Genomic DNA, 21,438 nt, shown 5'->3' with positions numbered 1-21,438 from the left:
TCCAAGCGCACCTCCGCACACCCAGCTGGCGAGAAAAAAAAAGCAAAAAAAAAAACGTGAAGTGAAAAAAAGCTTTAAAAATTCTCACACGGCTCCGTAGTGGCAACCAAAACCCAAGTTTTAAAGAGCAGACTCCAGCGTTTACAAAGCACAGGTCAGCACAAATCCTGTAAGAAAGTGCAGAGCAGCAACTCACACACACAGACAGACAGACACACAGACACACACACACACCTGCAGACACACACACACACACAGACAGACAGACAGACACACAGACAGACACACAGACACAGACAGACACACAGACACACACACACCTGCAGACACACACACACACACCTGCAGACACACACACACACACACACAGACAGACACACAGACACACACACACAGACACAGACAGACAGACACACACAGACAGACACACACACACACACACACAGACAGACAGACAGACACACACAGACAGACACACACCTGCAGACACACACACACACACAGACAGACAGACACACAGACACACACAGACACACACAGACACACACAGACACACAGACAGACACACAGACACAGACAGACAGACACACAGACACACACACACACAACAACAGCTCTGGCGGGTGGCGAGCAGAGCAGCGCCGTACTTGGATAGTTGAAGATTCACAACGAGCAGAAGAACGTCTCCATCTTGACAACGTGAATGTTAAGATCACAATTCATAAGGCAGGCGCCTCGTTCTGTAGGAGAGATGAAGTTCAACTAAGCTGTCGTCATTTGTCGTTTCATGTCGTCCGTTGTTCTCCTTTGTCTTTATAATTTTTTTGACATTAAAAGCATCGCCTAATATTGTGAGGGTCCCCCTCGTGCCCCCAAAGCAGCTCTGCCCCATGGAGAGACCTCTGATGGCTCCCCGTGGTATCTGACACTGAGATATCAGCAGCACATCCTGTAAGTCCTGTAACTTGTGAGGGGGGAGGGGGGGCCTTCATGTTTTTCCAGATGTCCGACTGGACTAAGATCCGGGGAATCTGGGGGTCAATCCAACACCTTGACCTCTTTGGCATGTTACTCAAGGCATTCCTGAACACATTTTAAAGCGTGGCAGGACGCCATCAGGGAACACCGTGATCACAAAGGGGTGGACGTAGGTGGTCCACCGTACATGACTTTCAAGGCCCCAGGTCTCCCAGCAGAACATTGCCCAGAGCCGCACCCTGTCTCTGCTGGAGTGCATCTCACTGCCATCTCTTCACCAGGTAAATGATGCCCACCCACCTGGCTGTCTACACGACCTAAAAGAAAATGTGATTCACCAGACCAGGCCACCGTCCTCCACTGCTCTGGGGTCCCATTGTAGGCCCTTTCAGTGGAGGACAGGGGGCAGCATGCACTGTGTGTTCTGACACTTTCCTCCCATGGACACCATTAAGGTTGTCAGTAATTTGTGTGGCAGATGGGCACCAATGGACTTTGGGTTTCCATGTTGCCTGGCCACTGGTTTTCCTTCCTTGGAGGACCACCCCACTAGATCTGCCATTGTGGAGATGCCCTTGTCACAGTCGCTGAGACCTTCAAGAACAGACTGTTTGCTTGCCGCCTAATGTATGCCAGCCCTTGACTGGCACCGTTGTAACAAGATCATCAATGGGATTCACTTCACCTGGCACTGGTCGGAATGTGCCGGCTGATCGGTGAGTCTCTGCACATACCACGTGTGTCTCTTTCTATGTTTGCACACATCATCTTCTATGAACCTTTTGTTATCAGTCAGTTGGATTGTTAGGTTGTTATTTGTTGAAGTTCTGGTGCCACCTCAGAACCACAACAGAGAAAGTGAAAGTGTTTGTTGAATGGCGTCTTTCACCGAGCTACGCACCCCTTTCAGAAACTGTGCAGATCTCTGAGGTCCCTCACTTGGCCAACATTAAGTTGGCATTCCTGGTGTGGGCATCCTGTTAATTACAGGCATTGTCAAAAGTGACAGTGAATGAACCGAGTGACCCTACAACCCCCTTTAAGCCCCTGTGCTCTCCCACTGTCTCTTGGCACTTGAGGTCTTCTTTGGCAGCCTTACCAACTTCGCTTCATCCAAGTAATCTAAGAACCTTACAAGCCTTTGCCATTTTGAGAGGTCACACATCTAAAACTGGTCTGACCCAGGAACAAAGAGCACCAGGCCTACGCCATCCCACGCCTGGACCCTGTTGGCACCACAGAATCGGCCACTGGCATCTGACACTAACTCATCACCGAGATGGGCATCATCTCAGTCTCTGGGCCACTGCCACTTAAACAGCAAGCCCCGCCCAGGTTGTTATTGCTCAAACGTCTGGCCCCTCCCAGGCCCCTGCCACTCAAACATCTTGCCCTGCCCACTGCCTTCCTGCCCTGCTTGTGAGGGGCTCTCTGCCCCTTTTATTTAATAACTCAGAAATGAGCTCAGGATGATTTTTAACACCACTGCCTGTTTTTAAAATGTTTTGGATTTTCAAGCTCTCGGGGGTCCACAGGTTTATGAGACCCCCAGGGCCTTTCAGAAGCTCCAGACAGTTTAAATCACGTGAGCCGTAATTCAGTGATTCATGAATGGCCATCTGGTGTCCTTTTAGGAATGAGGTGACAAGGAGGACATGTAAAGGTCACCCAGGAGGCGTCTCAAATGGAGTGAAGTGTGGAGGTGGGGGCTTCTCTTCACAACTTCACTGTCCATGCCCAGAGTGGGGATTTTGAGGTCTCGGTGGGGTACTTGGGGGTCCATCTGCCCTCCTGTCTCCTTCATTACCCCCCTCACCAGACTGCATGTATTCTTACCCAACAGTGAACTGCATCCAGAGGATGAGGAGGACACCCCCATTAGACGAGCTGCAGCCTCCTCCCTATCAGGACGAGGACGGGTCCCCTCGGCTCTCCTGCACCCCGTCAGACTTGGGGGACGGCAAGTGTGAGCTGTCCCACTGCAGCGACAGCCCCCGGCGCTCCTACGGCAAGTGTCCCAGTGAGGGCAGCGCTGGCCACGAGACCGAGAGCTACCTCAACAAGGGCTACGAAGAAGATGTCCCCAGCGACAGCACGGCTGTCCTCAGCCCAGAGGTAAGTGACACGGAGCCTAAGTCTGTCGAGTAACATCCTCCGGGTTGGGAGGGGGCTTTGGGGGGTCTGTCCTTCCTCACAATCTTGCTCTTCATTGCTCTCTTTCAGGATATGTCGGCCCGTGGATCTGCTTCTTTGCTCCCGAAATCCTTTGAGCCGGAGACAATGGCAAAGTGTGGCACTCTGGACGTGGTGCTCGACTACGACTCCCAGGAACAACGGCTCATAGTCACGGTGACAGCTGTGACAGACATCTCCCCCCTGAGTCGGCTGGGGAACACCTCCTGGCAGGTCCACCTGGTCATACTGCCCACAAAAAAGCAGCGGGCAAAGACTGGCATCCAGAGGGGGCCGAGCCCCGTCTTCATGGAGACGTTCAAGTTCAACCGAATCGAGTCCGAGATGATCGGCAACTACGCGGTTCGCTTCCGCCTTTACAGCATGCGACGCATGAAGAAGGAGAAGGTGGTGGGCGAGAAGATCTTCTACCTCACCAAGCTTAACCTGCAAGGCAAGATGTCGGTGCCCGTTATCCTGGAGCCTTGCTGCAGTCTCACGGTAACTATGACAACGAGGGAAGGGTGGTCTGCTGGGTCTCCCGGTAGTCGATCGTTCAGTGAGTGTCACCGAGGTCACTAAAAGGTAAGGTGGGGATCACAGCCTGCTCTGACCACTGGGGGGCCGTCACTGAGTGTTCTCTAGTCGTTTCTTGTCACAGGCAGACATTTTGTTGTTGTGGTAGTAGGATGCCAGCTTTGCCAATTCAGTCTCAGTAATGGCGGCCCTGGAGACGTCTCAGAAGGCCCTCGTCTGTAGGACCAGGACCTTCTCACACGTCCAGATGGTTTACCTTGTGATTGACATGGCTGGTGGGGAAAAGCTCCACCGGTGATGATGGGGGGCTTCTGTAGTGTGCATATGTGCTCAAAGCCGGACCACAAACACCTCGCTGCACGAAGATAGATGAGACTTTATGGAGCCGCGGTCTACTCCACCCTTCAAAACCCCCAAAAGATGAGAATGAAAAACAGCATGCATGTCATGAACTTGGGAGGTCCTACGGACAAAGTCCCAAAAAATGGTCACAAAAAGACCCCCCACCCCAAGTGAAAGGGTCCATCAACCTTTGACTTTATTTCACCAAAGAAGCTCTGAGGATCACAAAAAGCTCAGGAGGGTTTGCCTTCAGAAACAGCCAACAAGTCCCAAGACACAACAATGAAGCTAAAGGCGCGTGCAATGAACCGCAGGGGACTCTGCCTTTAGAGGCTTGAAGGGCAGTGCCTTGATGGTGACAGACGAGTGGCCCCGCCTCCTGGGGAACCTCCCACCAAATACATGGAACATGAAATGAAATAATGCATAAAACCAATAAAACGGAGAATAATCCAAATAATTCACATAAAGAGACCTAAGAAGGGAACGTCAGACTCTGCCGGCTCAATCCTTACGTCAGGACGCTGACAAAGACAAACGGATTGGGAGGACAAACCAGGAGACCTGGGGTGACGACCCTCGGGGCGTAGGGAACATGGGGTCTGTGCTAGATAAGGTCACTTAGCCACCTACGGCACCTGGTGGGCTTACTAGCCAGGAGGAGGTCACTCGGAATCAACGAGGAGGGGACGGCTGCCCGTTTTCGTTTTGGCGTGAGTGCCATCTCATCGCACTGTCGGTGTCACTTCACTTTGTGATGATGGTTCACTCCGCCAGCGCCACACATCCCGTCACTGTCAAAACGTTTAGTTCTGTTCGCCCGTTTATCTGCTCATCGGTCCTTCGCCCACCTCATCTTCTTCCTCATCGTCGTGTATTCTTTTAGTCCTCCCTGCCCACTTTTGTTCTCTTCCTGCAGGTGGCACTGCCATTGTATCTTTTGCCTCTTCCCCCCATCGTGTCCTTTCTTATCTCTTTACCGAGGTGCACGCCGCCGTGTCCCTCGCTGCTGTCGTCTCCATCTTGTTTCCGCCGCTCTTTCGCTGTTTCGCACACCCGAAGCACACGTCTTATGTTGAAATCTGCGGTACGACCTTCTCTTGGGCGATTTTGTTTTTCTTTCTCTAAATTTGTGGTCAGAAAATCAAAGCCGAGGTCGAACCTGAGAGTCCAGAGGAGGACCCTCAACGCCGCTGGAGCAAAACCAGAAATCGCAGTCTTACGTCAACGGCGGGATCAAAAGCAAAGTCACACGTCATCGCTGGCTAAAATCCACTTCACGGACCCCATGAGGTGCAGTCCTGGTGCATCGTGGGAAGTCCATCCTCAGTGAGCCCAGTTCACTTGACGACGCCCCTGTTCATTAAGTAGTGTGGCAAGATGGCGGCTCTTGTGCCGATGTGGATTTGAGGGTCTTACTCTAGTGGTAGGCGTCGTTCTGCTGCCTGGTGCCCACTTTTTTATCTTGGTCTCTGTTGCTTTGGTACTCGCACCTTCATTCTTGTATGGACTACTAGCTGTGCTGCTCGTCTCAGATGGAGGGACATCTCAGTAATCAACGTAGACCTCGGTGTTAACGTCTGCAGGCCACCAACGTTTGGAACGTAATCTGCAATGCGTGTTGTGATAAAATGACAGCAGTGATGGCCGTAAGGAGTCCAAGGTTTGCGTCTTGGGTCCTCCATGCGTGGACTTTGCATGTTCTCTCTTTGTCTGCGTCTGGGTGGTCTGGGGGGTCCGGTTTTCTTCCAAAGTCCAAAGACACACAAGTTAGGTGGCTGGCCGGTGTGTGTGTGGGTGTGGATGAGTGCTCACCCTGTGATGGACTGGCTCCCTGTCCAGGGTTTGCTCCTGCCTTGTGGCCTTTGCTGGCTGGGATTGGCTCCAGTACCCCCTACAACCCTGTTTAGGGCTATAAAATGACTGGGGAAAAAAAAAAAATGGAGCATCCCAAACATCTGAAGTAATAAAATGCATTCCTACAAAATGTTTGTGACGCGCCATCTGTTGGAATGACAACCACAATGCCTATATCTCTGTTATATACCATTAAAGCAGTGTTGATGTTTGTGACGCGCCATCTGTTGGAATGACTGAGGCACATCAACTGGCTGGACACATAGAGAGACTCGCAGACACTTATTAGACCTCTTTTATATAAAGTTTAATTACGCAGCTCTGTGTTTTTGCTCCACTGGTGTTTCTGGGCTCAGCACCACTTGTCAGGTTTTAGACGTCATTAAAAAAGCAAACGTCACACAAAATAGAAAATGGAACAGAAAGTTAAACTTTTAAAAGCTAAAGAAACAAAACACCAACTTGTGACCTTCTTGTAAATGCGAACGTCACGCTGCCGACGTCTTCAGTTCAAATGAGGCCCTGCAGCCACAGGGGGCGCCGTGACTGAGCACCACCACAGGCGGAGCGCAAATCGTCCGACGTCCTTCAGGGGTCTGTCACCGTGTTCTACCTCCAGGCCACAGGACAAAGACATTTAGACAACACGGGGTCCGCACCTCAATCCGTGGGTTCAGTTATCTGTGTTTTAAAAATATTACGTGAAAGACCCCAAAAATGAAAAATGAATTCCTAACATTGAATGAACTGTCAAGCTGCCCCCAGGGTGAATGACCCCATTGTCCCCCATTTATGATGTGCCCCACTCCTGCCCCCTCATTGTTGCCACACTACAGCTGCTCGCCTCACAAGTTTCATTGTGCTTAAGGCGGTCAGACCTGGCATGGAGTCGAGATGTGGAAACTGAAATGTGCCAAGCAGAAAAGGCCAATCTGACCTCGGGGGGCCGCTCCAGTGTGGCACTGACTCAGTCGACGTGAGTGGCGTGCGTGGGCCGTTGAGCTCCGTTCAAGATGCAGTTGTTCCCTAGTAAGTGCGGGTCACACGCTCACCCTGATTAAGCCCCTCCCCTCAGTACGGCCCACCGGTTGGATGGCATGGTGGCGTGAGCTCCATCAGTCAGCCGTGCTGAGCCCCCCGTCTCGTCTCCGTAACCCTCGTGGATTGACTGTATATTTAGGGTTCAGGATTATCTGTGGGGGGCATGTAATGTAGTGGTGTGGGGGGCACTACTGGATTACAGACTGCAGGGATGGGTGTCACCCAGCATCATAGCCCCCAGGCAAAGCAGTGCACGGGGGTCCCTGTTTCAATAGCAAAACAGAAACGTCGTGGCCCCCAGCCAGTGCCCGTTGTGCCCATACGTTAAAACGGTCCCGGTCCAATGTGTGCGAAATGTCACAGGTGGCGATGCCCATTTAGCTGGCGGGCACCGCCACCCACTGAGAGAAGTAGAGGAACACCCAGGATGAGCGAAAGAGCCAAGGTTCATTTGACAAAAGTCGACTCCCGCGGTGGCAGCGAGTTAAACGTTTTCTTTCTTTTTGAATTTGGGACTTTCTTTCTTTGTTTTCTAGCCGGCTCTGCTCCTCATATAATATAATATTCATTATTTATTATTCTGTATTTCACCGTGAAGCCTGCATTGTGTTTGTGGTGCTGTGACAGAAACGTGCCATGCGGCTGGTGACGTCATTTGCATCACAGACCCCCAACTCTTGTCAGCCGGCATCGTTAATCAGGGCACCGTGGAAATGGCTCCACAGCAGCTGGTGCAGATGCGGTGCCCGTGTTGTGCCCGGTGAGGTCCCTGCCCACCCTGTTTTGTGATTTTCATTGTTTTTATTGAGTCATGTCACTGTAAACGTACCCAGCGTTAAGAGTGAATTGAGTATCTGGGCTGCGGATATCGAGGGAGTGACATCACAGCGGGCATCTGTGTAACGAGGTGACTCACCAATCACTGCCACTCAAAACATGCACACAAACCCCCAAAACACTCGTGTGGTCTGACGCTGTCATCCAAGGGGACTTCCACCATGTGACAGACATTTTTGTCTTTCCAATTGGATCACAAGCAGGGGAAGTGACTCAGTGAGGGTCACACAGTGACAGAGTGGGATTTGAAGCCACAGCCTCAGGGTCAGGGTCCCAACTCCAAGCCTTAACCAGTATGCCACACTGGTGACTCCAAAGATGAGCACAAAGTCCACAATGAAGAGTCACCTGCGGCTCCTGGGCCTTCTTAGCAGACTTGTATTGCCAGAGGGAGGGGCTCGGGTCATATGACATCACCGTGGCCCCGCCTCTTAGTGGCTCCACCCACAACATACAAGGGACATGAGGACATTTTATTAGGCAGAACACAATCACAGCGTTCCAAATGTCACCAAGACGTGAAACCTACGAAGTCCAAATGAACAAACCTGACAGCAGATCATCAAGTCGCCTCACACGGAGCCATTCAAACCATCATACAGCGAGACCACCCGCCACCCCACCGCCCCATGGAAACATCCTGGCCTGCGTCCTGCACTCAAGAAAAAGGCCGAGGCCCAGCACTCCCCAGTGGGAAGGGGAACCTCATGTAGCCCCCCAAGGGCCCGACGACATTCATTTAGGGTTAATAAATTAGCCCTGAGCCCCCCCACAAATAATCCAGTAATCAGAGCCTACTGGTCTGGCGTTTAGACGACACTTCCAGTTAATTCCGGCGACACCTCAAGGACGTCCCTCTCAACACGCACATTCCACGGCTTTGTCACGTGTGCTCATGAAATGTGCTGCATTTTTAATGGTAACAGATGGCACACACAGCTGGCACTAATCACCTAATTAAGGGCATTTCAATCGAACATGAATGAGAGGAAGTAAAGGCCTGCAGAGGAGGCACTAATCCCGTTGACGGTCTGACTACGGGGGTCTCAACGTCACATCCTGGGAGGCCAGCGTGCCCCCTTCACGGAGTTTGGCCTTCATTTACCCGATTTGTTTCAGCTCTCATTTTGCCACCCTACTGAGGGCAGACCCCTGAAATGAATCATGGACTTGATTGAATGGGATTAGCCCTCCCTCCATTGCTCCTTTTATTCTAATTTACCTTTTCCTTTGTAAAGCTTCGGTGTGTCCCACGCGACTCCACCTTGGCTCCTTTCACTGTCGGGCAGTCAAGAAGGAGATGCCATTGGGGGTCTTGCAGTGTGCCTGTCCTTGATTTGTCCATCTTGGATCGGCTTCTGAAATTCAGCTGTCAGGAAGGAGTGGACAGCGCATCGCGTGTGTGGGAGCTTTGAAGGACCACTGGTGTCCACACTAGGAGTCCCCAAGGCTCACAAGTCCTGCAAGGACCACTGATGCTGTGCCAATGTGATTCCTGTAGATTGACCCTGGCTGTGCTACCCACCTAAGACCGGTTAGAGATCGAAGCAATCAACGCAGACCTCAGTGTTAATGTTTGCAGTGCACCATACAATGTACGTAGTCTCGGATAGAAGCCATTTGGTATGGGATTCGAAAAAGAATGTGTAAATATTTGTGATACGCCATCTGTTGGAATGGAAAATGCAGTGCATTCTATCACTACTAATATTTGTGATGTGCCATCTGTTGGAATAAAGAATGCAGTGGATTTTGTGACTGCTAGCTTTTGTGATATACCAGGGGTGGCCTTAGGCATGTGCAAAGTGTGCACCTGCACAGGGCTGCCAAATCCCAGGGGTGGCCACGCCAACGTATATTGAATATAAAACAGAAAGAGAAAATAGTGACACAGCTAAAAACGCAACGACAAATTTCAGCAAAAGTTAAACGCTTGTGTCATGAGCAGGAGGCGGCTGTGCAGTGTCTACAACGGACGAGGCCATCCACCGGGCATAAGCTACCATATTGACATTGGCGGGCAAAGGAGCCACTGATTCTTCCTCTGCCCATTTTATTACTATCTCTATACTAATAAAGGGCAAAGCCCTCACTGACTGACTGACTGACCGACTGACTGACCAACTGACTGACTGACTGACTGACTGACTGACTGACTGACTGACCGGTCACTAATTCTCCAACTTCCCGTGTAGGTAGAAGGCTGACATTTGGCAGCTCATTCCTTACAGCTTACTTACAAACGTTGGGCAGGTTTCATTTCGAAATTCTACGCGTAACGGTCATAACTGAATCCTACTTATGTACACATGTACGGCCATAGCCTGCAGCTCGGTCACCATGTGAGGCGGAGTTACGTCCCTCATCACCACGCCTCCCACGTAACTGAGTGCCTGCCCATATAAGGCCGTCCGTCAGCAGCAATCCAATAGAAACACTCTGCCGCTAATATTTGCTGGTGAAGGACTGTGATTATGCAGACGAAGATGAGATGGTCAGGGATAGACTGGTGTTTGGCACAAACTCAGTAAAAGTGCAAGAGAAACTTTTAAGTGCCGGGTCTGAGCTAACATTAAATAAAGCCGTGGACATTGCAAGATCACACAAGATAGCACAAGCACAGCTGAGGACCTTCAATACGTGTACTCTGAGCGGCTCACGTGAACTGACTGTGAACGCAGTATGCAGAGATCAAGCGCTGAGCAAAAAACGAATTACACAATTGAGAAGGCAGCAAAAGAATATGAAGTGAGTGACGCATACAAGAATATTCATAAGTGCAGCTACTGCGGAAAAAAAGCACCTGGTGAAAAAACTCAACGTCCAGCTAAAGGAAGACAGTGTAAGAGATGAGGTAAATTGAAGCACTTTGCTAAAGTTTGTAGGACTCGGAAAGGTAAACCCGTGCCTGCAGTGTGTGACGTCTCAGATAAAGATGAAGACGAGCTGCTTATTGATGCAGTAAGATAGATAGATAGAGTGAAAGGCACTATATAATAGATAGATAGATAGAGTGAAAGGCACTATATAATAGATAGATAGATAGATAGATAGATAGAGTGAAAGGCACTATATAATAGATAGATAGATAGATAGATAGATAGATAGATAGATAGATAGAGTGAAAGGGCTATATGATAGATAGATAGATAGATAGATAGATAGATAGATAGATAGATGAAAGGCACTATATAATAGATAGATAGATAGATAGATAGATAGATAGATAGATAGATAGATAGATAGATAGATAGATAGAGTGAAAGGCACTATATAATAGATAGCTAGCTAGCTATCTGACGCTGACCAAGCCTTTGAGGACACATCAATAGGACAAATAGCCACGCTGCCACTAAATATTCGCAGGCAAATCCACAACTTAATCCCGGGAATGCCTGTTAAACATCTTAGATTCACGAGTAGCGATTTGGGAGGTGAACACTTCGATGTCATCTTTACAACGGTTGACAAACACGGACTGTAACTTGAACACAACACGTCCTCCAAATACGAACCTGATTGAAAGAAATCATGAGAATCAAATCCTTGATGACAGCCACACTCATGACAGTGACAAAACAATGACATTGACAATCAGGTGACGTTATTTTCAAAATGTTTCCTTTTCTTTTCCATTACTTCTTTATCACACGACTTCTCGGCTGCGAAGCGCGGCTATTCTGCTAGTGCAGTATAACATTCACTCCAGTAGGTGGCACACTGCAGATGTTAGCGCTGAGTCTATGATGATTGCTTAGATTTCCACTTGTTTTAGACGAGTAGCACAACTGCTAATGGGTCTATACTATATGAATGTAAAGAATTATTATCATTAATCCCAGTTTGCGGTGGCAGAAGCTACAGATTAGTAATTCTTTATTGAGATGGCAGAGGCCCAGCAGTCAGATGGGCACACAGACGCTTTTTAAGGTGAATTTCATTTTCTTTCTGTTTGTTTGCTTCTGGCGACCCCTGGTGGTTCCAAAGCCCTACTGTCTCCCTTGTTTTTATTTTGTATCCACAGGGATGCGATTCCCAAATGAGCATGTCGGAAATGTCCTGCAGTGAAAGCACCTCATCATGCCAGTCGCTGGCACATGGTGCCACGCCGGAGATCCTTGTCGGACTCATCTACAATGCCACCACTGGCAGACTCTCAGTAGAAGTCATTAAAGGAAGCCACTTCAAAAACTTGGCAGCCAACCGACCACCCAGTAAGTGGATAATGACAAACTCCGTTTCTTTTCTCCTATTTTTATAAAAGCTTGTCTTTGTTCTGCTTCACTCTGTGAGCTCCCAGTGACAGGGGGCTTTGTAGAAGTGGCACTGAGGAGGCCACCTGCCTTATAATGGCATGTCTTAAGATCAGAACACAGCAGGGGGAGTGCGTTTGTGTCTTTCCTGCGCACATTTATAGAACTTGGTTACAGAGGGGTGACGTGACACAGCTGTGCCCGATGCCTGCTTACTGTCACTCTGTCTAAGGCGCTGTGCCCGCTACCTGCTCGGTTTACATTTTCTATCACCCATGGCTGACTGCTCTGATCATTTGCAGAAGCACTGTGGCCCTTGTGTGCAGGGCGGGTGGTCACCTCTCCCCATGTGGCACAGATGTCATGGCCCACCAGCCCACTACAGGACTCTACAAAGGTGCATGCCACCCCGTGGCTGCATACAAACTATAAAGGCGATGCTGAAATTGCTCATTTCAGACCCCCAGGCACAGTCCTGCCATCGCGGTAAAGGCCCCTGCCACCTTCGCTCCTACACGATTCAGAAGGCATTCAGACCCCCTTCACTTTGTGGTGTTGTCAATTTGATTTGAAGAAGATGCATTTATTTGCCATTTTTGCCCATCAATCTGCTACCCCATTACCCCCTAATGACAAACTGAGGACAAAAGATCCGAACCTGGCATCTCTCATCCCATGGAGTATTCGGACCCTTCATTCAGTGCTCTGTGGAAGCCCCTTTGGTGACAATTCCAGCTTTGAATCTTCTTGGGTTCGAGTCTCTTCAAGCTTGGCATACCTGGGCAGAGTCTCCCATTCTTGCAGGCAGATCTTCTCAGGCTCCATTACATCAGATGGGACGTGTCTGTAAACACATGAGTTGTAAGGGGCTTTGGCTGGACCACCCGAGGACACTCAGAGACCCCCTCAGGGCTGTCTTGGTCATTGAACTGTTGCCCCAGTCTGAGGTGGCGTGCACTCTGATCAGGACCTCTCTGTATCACTTCTGACTGACCTCCCTGTCCCCATAGCATGAAGACGTCACCACCATGCATCACTGTAGGGGTGGCATCAGGCGGGTGATGAGTTTGGAGGTCTTTGACCCCTCTGATGTGTTTCCTGAGCTCTCAGACTCCTTCAGATGGCAAACTGCAGTGGGCTGTCATACATGGCTGATTGATGGAGGGCTGCTGAGGTGGTCCTCGTTCTGAAGATCGGTGACAGTGACCGTTGGGTTCTTTGTCACCTCCCTAATTAAGTCCCAGTTTGGCCAAAAAGCCAAGTCTAGGAAGAGTCCTGGCAGCTCCAGACATCTTCCATGTCACAGTTGATGAGGTCATGCTGCTGCTGGGGACACCCTGGCCTGACCACAATGTGATCACGGGGGTCCACAGGGAGTTCCATGGGCATCACGACTTGGTTTTTGTCCTGGCATGCAGTGTGAATTGTGGACCTTCGGCACGCGGGTCAGTGTCTGCCTTCCTAAGTGACGTCCAGTGGGTCGAGTTCTAGAAACATCTCCAGGGAGGCGAGAGTTCAGTTGGGGATTTCTAAAGAACTTTCTGCTCACACGTCGTCACTTTGTCATTCCGGGTATTTGAGTACAGATGGGTGGGCAAACATGGCAAATGTACCAAATGTACAGAAACGTACAACCAAAGTGGGGGTCTGAAGGCGTTTTCATGGCCTGGGGGTCTCCTTTGAGGTGTCAACAGATTTGATCCAAATGACGACCGGAGCGAAATCCTCGAGAAGACTGCAGTAGTGGGCAGGCCCGCTAGGTGGGTAGGTGGTCGCCCATTGGCAGGAGGGTCTGGTATGAGAGCTGAGCTGGGGGGACACATGAGGGGGACGGGACATTTGGGATCAAACATGCACCTTGTGCTCGAGGGGACTCTGAACGTCCAGGATGTACGAAAACGAAGCAGCGGTGGACCCCCGAAGCAGAAGCCTGAGATTGTCTCCGAGTTTGTGTTTTCTTCTCCTTGACTGAAGTCGGAGGTGGCAGCCGTCACCCTCAGGCCACTGCTGGAGCCCAGTGCCACTCGTGTCTTATCTGTCTGAGGTCAAAGCTTTATGAGTTGGGGTTTGGGTTGAGCGTCTTCACTGAGTCAGGTGGGCACGTCCGCTTATGTCCTGACTCAGCCCAGACAGGCAAAGGCCAAAAAAGGGAAAGGGGATCTGACAGCCCCCTGGTCCAATAAACAAAATGAAGAAACATGCAACAAAACCAGAGAATCCCAGAAAGCTACAAAGATACAAATCCCAGTCAGCTCAAGAACAGCAACCAAAAATACAAAAGTCCAAACTCAGTGCAAGAGAGATGTGGCCAGCAGGGGGCGCTGCAGCGCCCCAAACACAAACACAAGTCCCAGGTTCAGAGAAGCCATTTAGTAACAATGACACCTTAACAAGGCCAAAGGGGAGCTTTGTCCTCCTCATCACCCGACATCTTGGACCCGGGAGGGCTTCTGGGGTTAGGACCTGCGCCCACAGACGCACTCCGGCTCATGCAAAGTCCCAAAAACCAAGGAGCGCAGCTTCTAGTGGCAACCCCTGGCAGCACCCAGGAATCCCAACAGGGCTGCTCTCTGGCACTACAACTCCCAGCATGCCCTGCAGGTGTCCACTGTTGGAGCTGACTCCAGGGTTCCTGCCACCTAGCAGTTTGGGTAAGCATGTGCATTGTAACTTGGCCAGCCCGGGAAATCTAGTCCTGACGGGATGCCAGTATACCCACTCTTCAGATGCCATCCCATGCCCAGATCCTTGTGTAGGCCCACTTTTCATGCCTGTTTGCCAACTGGGTGTCCCGGCCGGGCACGGGAAGGAAGTTCATTCTGCCAGAGATGCCAGTCAGTGCCCGCCGTCCATTGCAAAGCAAAAAGGCAACCCAATAACACAAAAGCAAACCTGCAAAATGAAGAGAGCGGCGATGACAACCAAAAAGCAAAGGGACAAAAAGAACATAAAAGGGAGTCGAGGAGCAGAGCCAGGGGTGCGAAGCACTGAGCGGGGGGAGCTGAGGCCTCCCGTGTCCCACCTGATAAACACTGCAAGAGTGGGAGTGGAGGACAAGTGAGGGCCTGGGAGAGAAACGAGCAGATTTACAAAAAAATACAATAAAGGAACAGAATCTCAGCAATCAAAGCTCAGGATACGGCTTTGTGGAAATGAATTTGTCAAACGTCTTCTGTCACCTCAGAGCAGATGGTGACGGTCTGGTGCTTCAGATGTTCTCATCAATTCCACTGAAGGCTTCAGGCTTCACCTGAGACCCCGAAGTCCAAAAGGGCCCCACCCTACACTGAAGAAGCAGGCTTCAGGCCTGCACAGAAAAGTCAAAAGAGTGGAGCGGGCATCTGTAACACCCCTGGCCCCCTAAACAGAGCTTCTTAATGATGGTGGAGATTTAGGAACACATTGAGAGGGCAAAGCAAAGTAAGAAGAGCGAGTCACCGGCAAGAACACCTGGGGAGCCTTTGTAGAGATCCGAGGACCAAAGATGAGTGCCCACCTCTGCTGGGTGAATCCTCCTGTGGTGGCACATCACACCAGACACTTGCCGTGGTCCAGATGGGACCAGGGCTTGTTCTGCACGCTCTGATCTCACAGATGTGGCATCCCATGAAACTGCCAGATGGAGAGGTGGTCACCCATAAAGTGGAGCTGCAGTTTTCACCCCTACGGTGGTCCCACCCAGCCTGTGTCACACTGAGGACCCCCATTCCCACCCCGATGTCATAATGAGTCTCCACCCCACATGTACAGAATATGACATGAAACTCCTGGATTGTCCCCACGTCACTCGAGGACACTTCAGGTGACCACATAGCCGAGCTGCGTGGGCTGCGCTTTGCCCTTGGTGGCTCCCCTATTTGTAACTTGCAGAGTTCTCTTCAGTGCTGTTGACAGCTGGCACCCTGGGTGTCAAGAAGCTTGCACCACCTTAGCTTGTAGAATGCCCAGGATGCCATCGCCTGTCCACTGTCCATAAAGCTTTGACCTCGAAGTGAGCCTTGAAGATGCGCGCTGTTGTTCTGCCCTCATCGACCCGCCGATTCTCTCCTTCTGTGTTTACCTGAAGTCTTTCTCTCCAAGTGACACTGCTTGGCCTGAAGGTGGGGACCTTGTGGTGACATTGACCTTTGACATTGTCTCTCTCTCTCTCTCTCTCTCTCTCTGTCTCTCCTGATGTTCTGATCATATTGTTTCATTTATTGCTTCCCTCCCCTTGTGGTCAGATGGGCTGTTCTGTTGTCTTAAGCACTTGATAGGCGGACAGGTTTATATCATCCGAGGTGAGTCTCCGCCTGAATGTCACTTAACGTCACTGAACGTCACTGCATCTGCTCTGCTGCTGCCTCCCTGCTGCTTCAATGGGCTTAGTGCAGAACGCTGTCTGCCATTAAAGTGCAGCCACCTCCTCCGTAGTCCCTGTACCCTCTGAAGTGGGCATATGTGGGGTGGGGGGGCCAAACGGAAGGATGGGGGACACTGCAGTGGGTACAGGGACAGAGGACACAAACGTAGAGGGAGGAGCCGCGCTCTCTCTTCTTGGACCCTAGAGGGCACATTCAGGGTACCACCATTTATGGTGGTATGGGCACAACTGGCATAATGAAAAGAACGGCATCCTGCAAAGTTCTGTCTGGAGATCCCCATATGTGTGCACCAATCCCACCACTTGCACCCACTAACATAGCACCTGATCCACACCACGTCTTCATCCACTGAGCTTACTGGATTTCTTTCCATTACAAGCTGTGCTATCCGTCTAAGATGGGCAGAACTCTAAATAATCAGCATACACCTCAGTGTTAATGTTTGCATTGCTCCATCTATTAGGGTGTGTTTTGTAATGCATGTAGCAATAAAATGCATTCCATTTGTCATTCCAACAGATGGCACATCACAAACATTTGTAGTGATAAAATGTATTGCTACAGCGCTGTGTGATGCGCCATCTGCTGGAGTGATAAATGCAGTGCATTTTATTACTACAGCTGTTTGTGATGCGCCATCTGCTGGAATAACAAATACAGAGTAACTGAGCGAACACACAGGCACTTATCCTTCATTAAGTTAAATTTATTCAAGGCAACTTACAACATCTGAGACACAACTGGTGCCATTTATTTTGTTGTTTTCAGTTGGCGCACTGGCAGGTGAAGTGACCCAGTGTCACATCAGACACATCAAGGTCTGAAGTCCAAAGCCTTAACCGCTCTGCCCCACATTATACTGAGACATTTGAAAGCCAGCTGCCATGCCAGTGATTGGGCTGCGTGCTATTTAGGCGAATTTATTTGCATTTCACCCAGAAGGTGGCACTGAGCCACCCTGCTGCCTTCTGGACCACCAGACCACTGAGGGTCATTCAGGATTGATGCAGAGGTGTGAAGCCAAATCAGCAGCCATTTCATTTTATGTTTCATGCCTTTGCGTGGGTTAAAGTCCATGCCTACCTAACATGCGGACCCTCGCCACAGACCAGGCCGTTTTTGTGGGGTCTTCTCAGACAAAAGACTTTTGTTTTGCTCTTCCTCTGGACCCTGTGCTCCTCGCCCCATTCAAGAAGAAGAGAGTGCTGCTCGTAGATGTGCCCGCCCATCTCCATCCCACGTGCTGCCACCCCTTCACCCTGCCATTTAGTTCCTTGCACCTGTAGTGTGCCCACAGTCTCTCCATGCCCTCTGTGTCCATGGCGTGTGTTTATAGAAAAGGCCGCTGAAGCCCACCGAGTGGGACAAATGCTCACTCGGCATGCATGTGCTCACACATGGGGGTCTCGTTATACACTGTGAATGAGGTGGTCCGGGTTGAGGGGGGTCTGGACAAAGAGAACAGAGCAGCCTGAGACAAGGACATCAATGGTTGCTTCTGATCCAGGGTTGGGTGGGATGTATGGCGCATGTCTGGCTCTGCTGGGCACTATGGATGGAGGGTACCGAACACATGTGGGCTCCTGTGCCAGCCTTGACAGAAAAATGCCAACCCCATTTCCTCCATTGAGCAGGCTAATGTTGGAGGTGAGGACGTGGAAGTGCTTCCCAGAATTCTCTGTTTTGGTGGGCTGTCCCCTTATGTTAAAATCCCAAAGCCCTCTTGGCACAGTGGGCATTGTCTTCATTTGCCACTGCTGAACTGCATGGCGCCTCCTGCTGGTGGCACTGTGTGTCTGCTCTTGAAGACGTCACCATTGATCTTTTAGTGACCTCAGAATGAAGAGACAGCCGCTCCTTCACAGTGGCGCCACCTGCTGTCAGCCTGAGGGACTCGCTGTTCAGTTTCCCATTGTGATGGAGGAGCGCCACCTGCTGGCCCTGCGCCGGCCCTGCGCTTCTCTTCTCTTGAGATCAGACTGCAGGCTGGCAGCAATAGAAAACAGAGATCTCACAGCACACGGACTGGCACAGGTTGCTGCTCCTGTTGGCCTCTGGACCCAAACAATGGGTGGGCTCACTAGGCAATGCCAGGGTGTCCTGCTCAGCCCACCCCCGTTACACCCTGGCACTGGCACGTGCCCAGTGATCTGCCATGCTGCACGTGCGCCCACCTGCCCACTTGCCTGCCTGTCTGTCTATTGAACTCCCCTCTCTCTCCTAGATACCTACGTGAAGCTCACCCTGCTGAACTCCATGGGGCAGGAGATGTCCAAGTGCAAGACGTCGGTGCGGCGCGGCCAGCCCAACCCCGTCTACAAGGAGACGTTCATCTTCCAGGTGGCGCTCTTCCAGCTGTCGGACGTGACTCTCATTCTCTCCGTGTACAACAAGCGCAGCATGAAGCGCAAGGAGATGATTGGCTGGATCTCGCTGGGCCTCAACAGCTCGGGCGAGGAGGAGCTCGGCCACTGGACCGAGATGAAGGAGTCCAAAGGGCAGCAAGTATGCAGGTGGCACACACTACTGGAGTCCTAGGGTGTGGACTGAGGGGGGGTGCCACCTACTGGCCTTTTGTGTATGTGTGTTTAGGGCACAACGACCGCGATCCAAAGAAACGCTGGCTGCCGGACAATGGCTCCTTGGGCGGGGCAAGGCGTGCGGAGCCACCCGCCGAAAGAGGAGCCCCAATCTGTCCTGTCGAAAGTGGCAGCCTGTGCCCCTTCGTGAGGCCGCGCACAATGCCGTTATCTCTGCTGTGGGTATCCCAGGGCACAGCCCGGGGCGCTTTTATCTGATAGATTCAGCAGTTGGCGGAGGGGTCTGGGGTTGCGCCCTCGATAATGGCAGTTGGAAGTTTGCTTCCACTTATTCCCCGGGCAGTTGAACCACAAATGGGAGCGGGTAACAAAAAAAAAAACAAAACATAACCTCTGCGGTATGCCAGCTTCCTCACCCCTGTGTCCCTTGACCAGCTCGCGCTGCAGGTGCCACGTCCTGCCAACATACATCTGGGTGACCAGCAAGATCAACTCGCCTTTATGAGCAGCACAATAAAAGGGGCGGGGCTGACACTTGGGAATGGGGAGGAGCAGCCCCAGTCTAATAGGCACCCTAAAGGGGGCGGGGCACCTCGATGAGAGAGGTGCACCCCCAGTTTAATAGGGGGGAGGGCAGCGTCATTCTAATCCACACCCTCATGAGGGGCGGGGCATCACCAGTCTAATCGACACCTTAATGGGGGGGGTGGGGCATCACCACTTTAATAGGCCCAAATAGGGGAGGGGCTGCCCCACTTTACCAGCATGAAGGAGCACAAGACCCCTAATCTCTTATCAGAACGGCCCCCCAATGTAAGTCTCTACTGACTTTCGCACACAGTTGACGTGTCTTTATGTTGATTTATATAGCGCCTTTCACGTCTCATTCACAAGGTGAGATATCAACGAAAGGGTTTGGTCTCAACGTTACGAAGCCTCTTGGCAGATTTAGAACACAAAGGAGATGACAGCACAGGTCAGTAGGCATCGCAGCCCCTCACAGCGGGTCCATCATCGAGTACCACGAGGGGCAGACAGAAGCCAACGGCACCGGACACAGGAGAGCTAAAACTCTAAAACGTCTCGAGGTCGTCCCGCTGTGATGACAGGGAGGGCACCTTGTGGATGTCTATGAGGTGGTCCGAGGTTTGAAGTCCCTGATTGCATTTAGGAAGATGTGTGTCCCTCGGGTCTGGGGACAAAACCTGACGATTGCTGTGATGCCCTGAAAGCTCATGGGGGCGCCGCTCTCTTCTGGGTCACGTGCAGATGTTTGTAGTGGGCCGTGGCTGCCTCTCCTGGTGGGTGGGCTGGTAGAGAGCAGGTAGGACTTTAAGGATCTTCAGACCTCCACTTGAAGTGGATGGGACAGGCGAGCGTTATTGGGGGGCCGGGCTGACCATGTCCAGCAGTTTTCAGATGATTCTGAGGTAGGGACCTGCTGTGTCCAGGAGAGGACGAGAGCTAAAGAAATCAAAGATGTGGTCTGTAAGGGTGTGGTGTCCACAGGAGGCAGGCAGTAAGGCTGACATTGTGAAAGGATGTGAGGCCCCCCAAAAGACCCTCAGAGCAGGCCAGGAACAGAAGAGGTTCACCCCAAGGCAGCAGCCAGACCTTCACTGCCACTTGCAGGCTTCGGCCTAAGCGGGCCCCAGAAATGGGCAGGTGGCTTTAGAAGGACTCAAAGGGTTAACGAGGGAGAGGAACGGTCGACTGTAATCTTTATAAAGTGAGAGTTTGTTCAGAAAGATCGGAGAAATAAAACATAACGGGGAAGCAAAGATGAGCCACGAAAGTGAAAAAGTCCCACAGCACGAGCCATCCACCTATCCTGAGCATTGGGCATGAGGCAGGACCAACAGCCTGCCAGTCCGTCGCTGGGCATCAGGGGCCAATATGGCATCGTCGACCCACATGACCTGCAAATCCACGTGGACACGGGATGAACGTGCAAACTCTGGGACTTGAACCCTGGTCTCTTTATTACGAGGCAGCAGTGCCACCACTGTGCCACCCCAACTTAAATCCAATAAAGCAGCTCAGTGCTCCACTTATAAGGCAGAAGGAGGAGGAGGAGCCAGCAGCAGTGATGTCAGCATAGCCCCGCCTCATAGGGCCCCGCCCATGAAAGACAGGAAATGGAAGCACACTTAAAGAGTCGGAATATCCACACCCAAAAAAAAAAAAAATACAAAATGAAGATAAATACAAAGGGTGGGGGGTGTCGGGACCCCTGGCTGTAACACAACAGCCCCCAAGAAATGACCACGAAAGTGACAGGACTGGGATCAGTGAGGTCAGTGGGGTTTGGTCAGTTTTGTTCAAGTCACCTTAGAGTCCGCTGGCTGCCCTGTTGATGTGCAGGCCATGACAGTGGTGACATGGGCACAAGGTGACCCACTAGCTGCTGGGTTCTGACCATTGTGTATGACAATCGATAAGAATCGCCAGGGCAACTGGAACAGGCAAGTGATGAAGGAAACCTTCATATAGCGCCTTTCACAGAACGCTTTGTTT

General features: G+C 51.1%; 1 protein-coding gene across 5 annotated transcripts in view; it reads left to right on the top strand.

Annotated features, from left to right (window-relative positions):
* LOC120526401 (synaptotagmin-14-like) overlaps positions 1–21,171 on the top strand; it is an 86,927-nt gene extending 65,756 nt beyond the window's left edge. For 4 of the 5 annotated variants that reach the window (XM_039749555.1, XM_039749557.1, XM_039749553.1 and 1 more), the window contains 5 exons: positions 2,822–3,093; positions 3,202–3,651; positions 11,789–11,978; positions 16,241–16,297; positions 18,606–21,171. In XM_039749555.1, the coding sequence (XP_039605489.1) occupies positions 2,822–3,093; positions 3,202–3,651; positions 11,789–11,978; positions 16,241–16,297; positions 18,606–18,919 (1,283 nt within the window). In that variant the 3' untranslated portion in view covers positions 18,920–21,171. The remainder of the gene's footprint in view (positions 1–2,821; positions 3,094–3,201; positions 3,652–11,788; positions 11,979–16,240; positions 16,298–18,605) is intronic. The other variant, XM_039749556.1, reaches the window with a different exon arrangement.
* Positions 21,172–21,438: the final 267 nt, after the last annotated feature.

The sequence above is a fragment of the Polypterus senegalus genome, chromosome 3, assembly GCF_016835505.1.
Source record: "Polypterus senegalus isolate Bchr_013 chromosome 3, ASM1683550v1, whole genome shotgun sequence".
Lineage (NCBI taxonomy): Eukaryota > Metazoa > Chordata > Cladistia > Polypteriformes > Polypteridae > Polypterus > Polypterus senegalus.
Note: the sequence above shows the minus strand (reverse complement) of the source record. Positions and strands in the feature narration are given on the sequence as shown.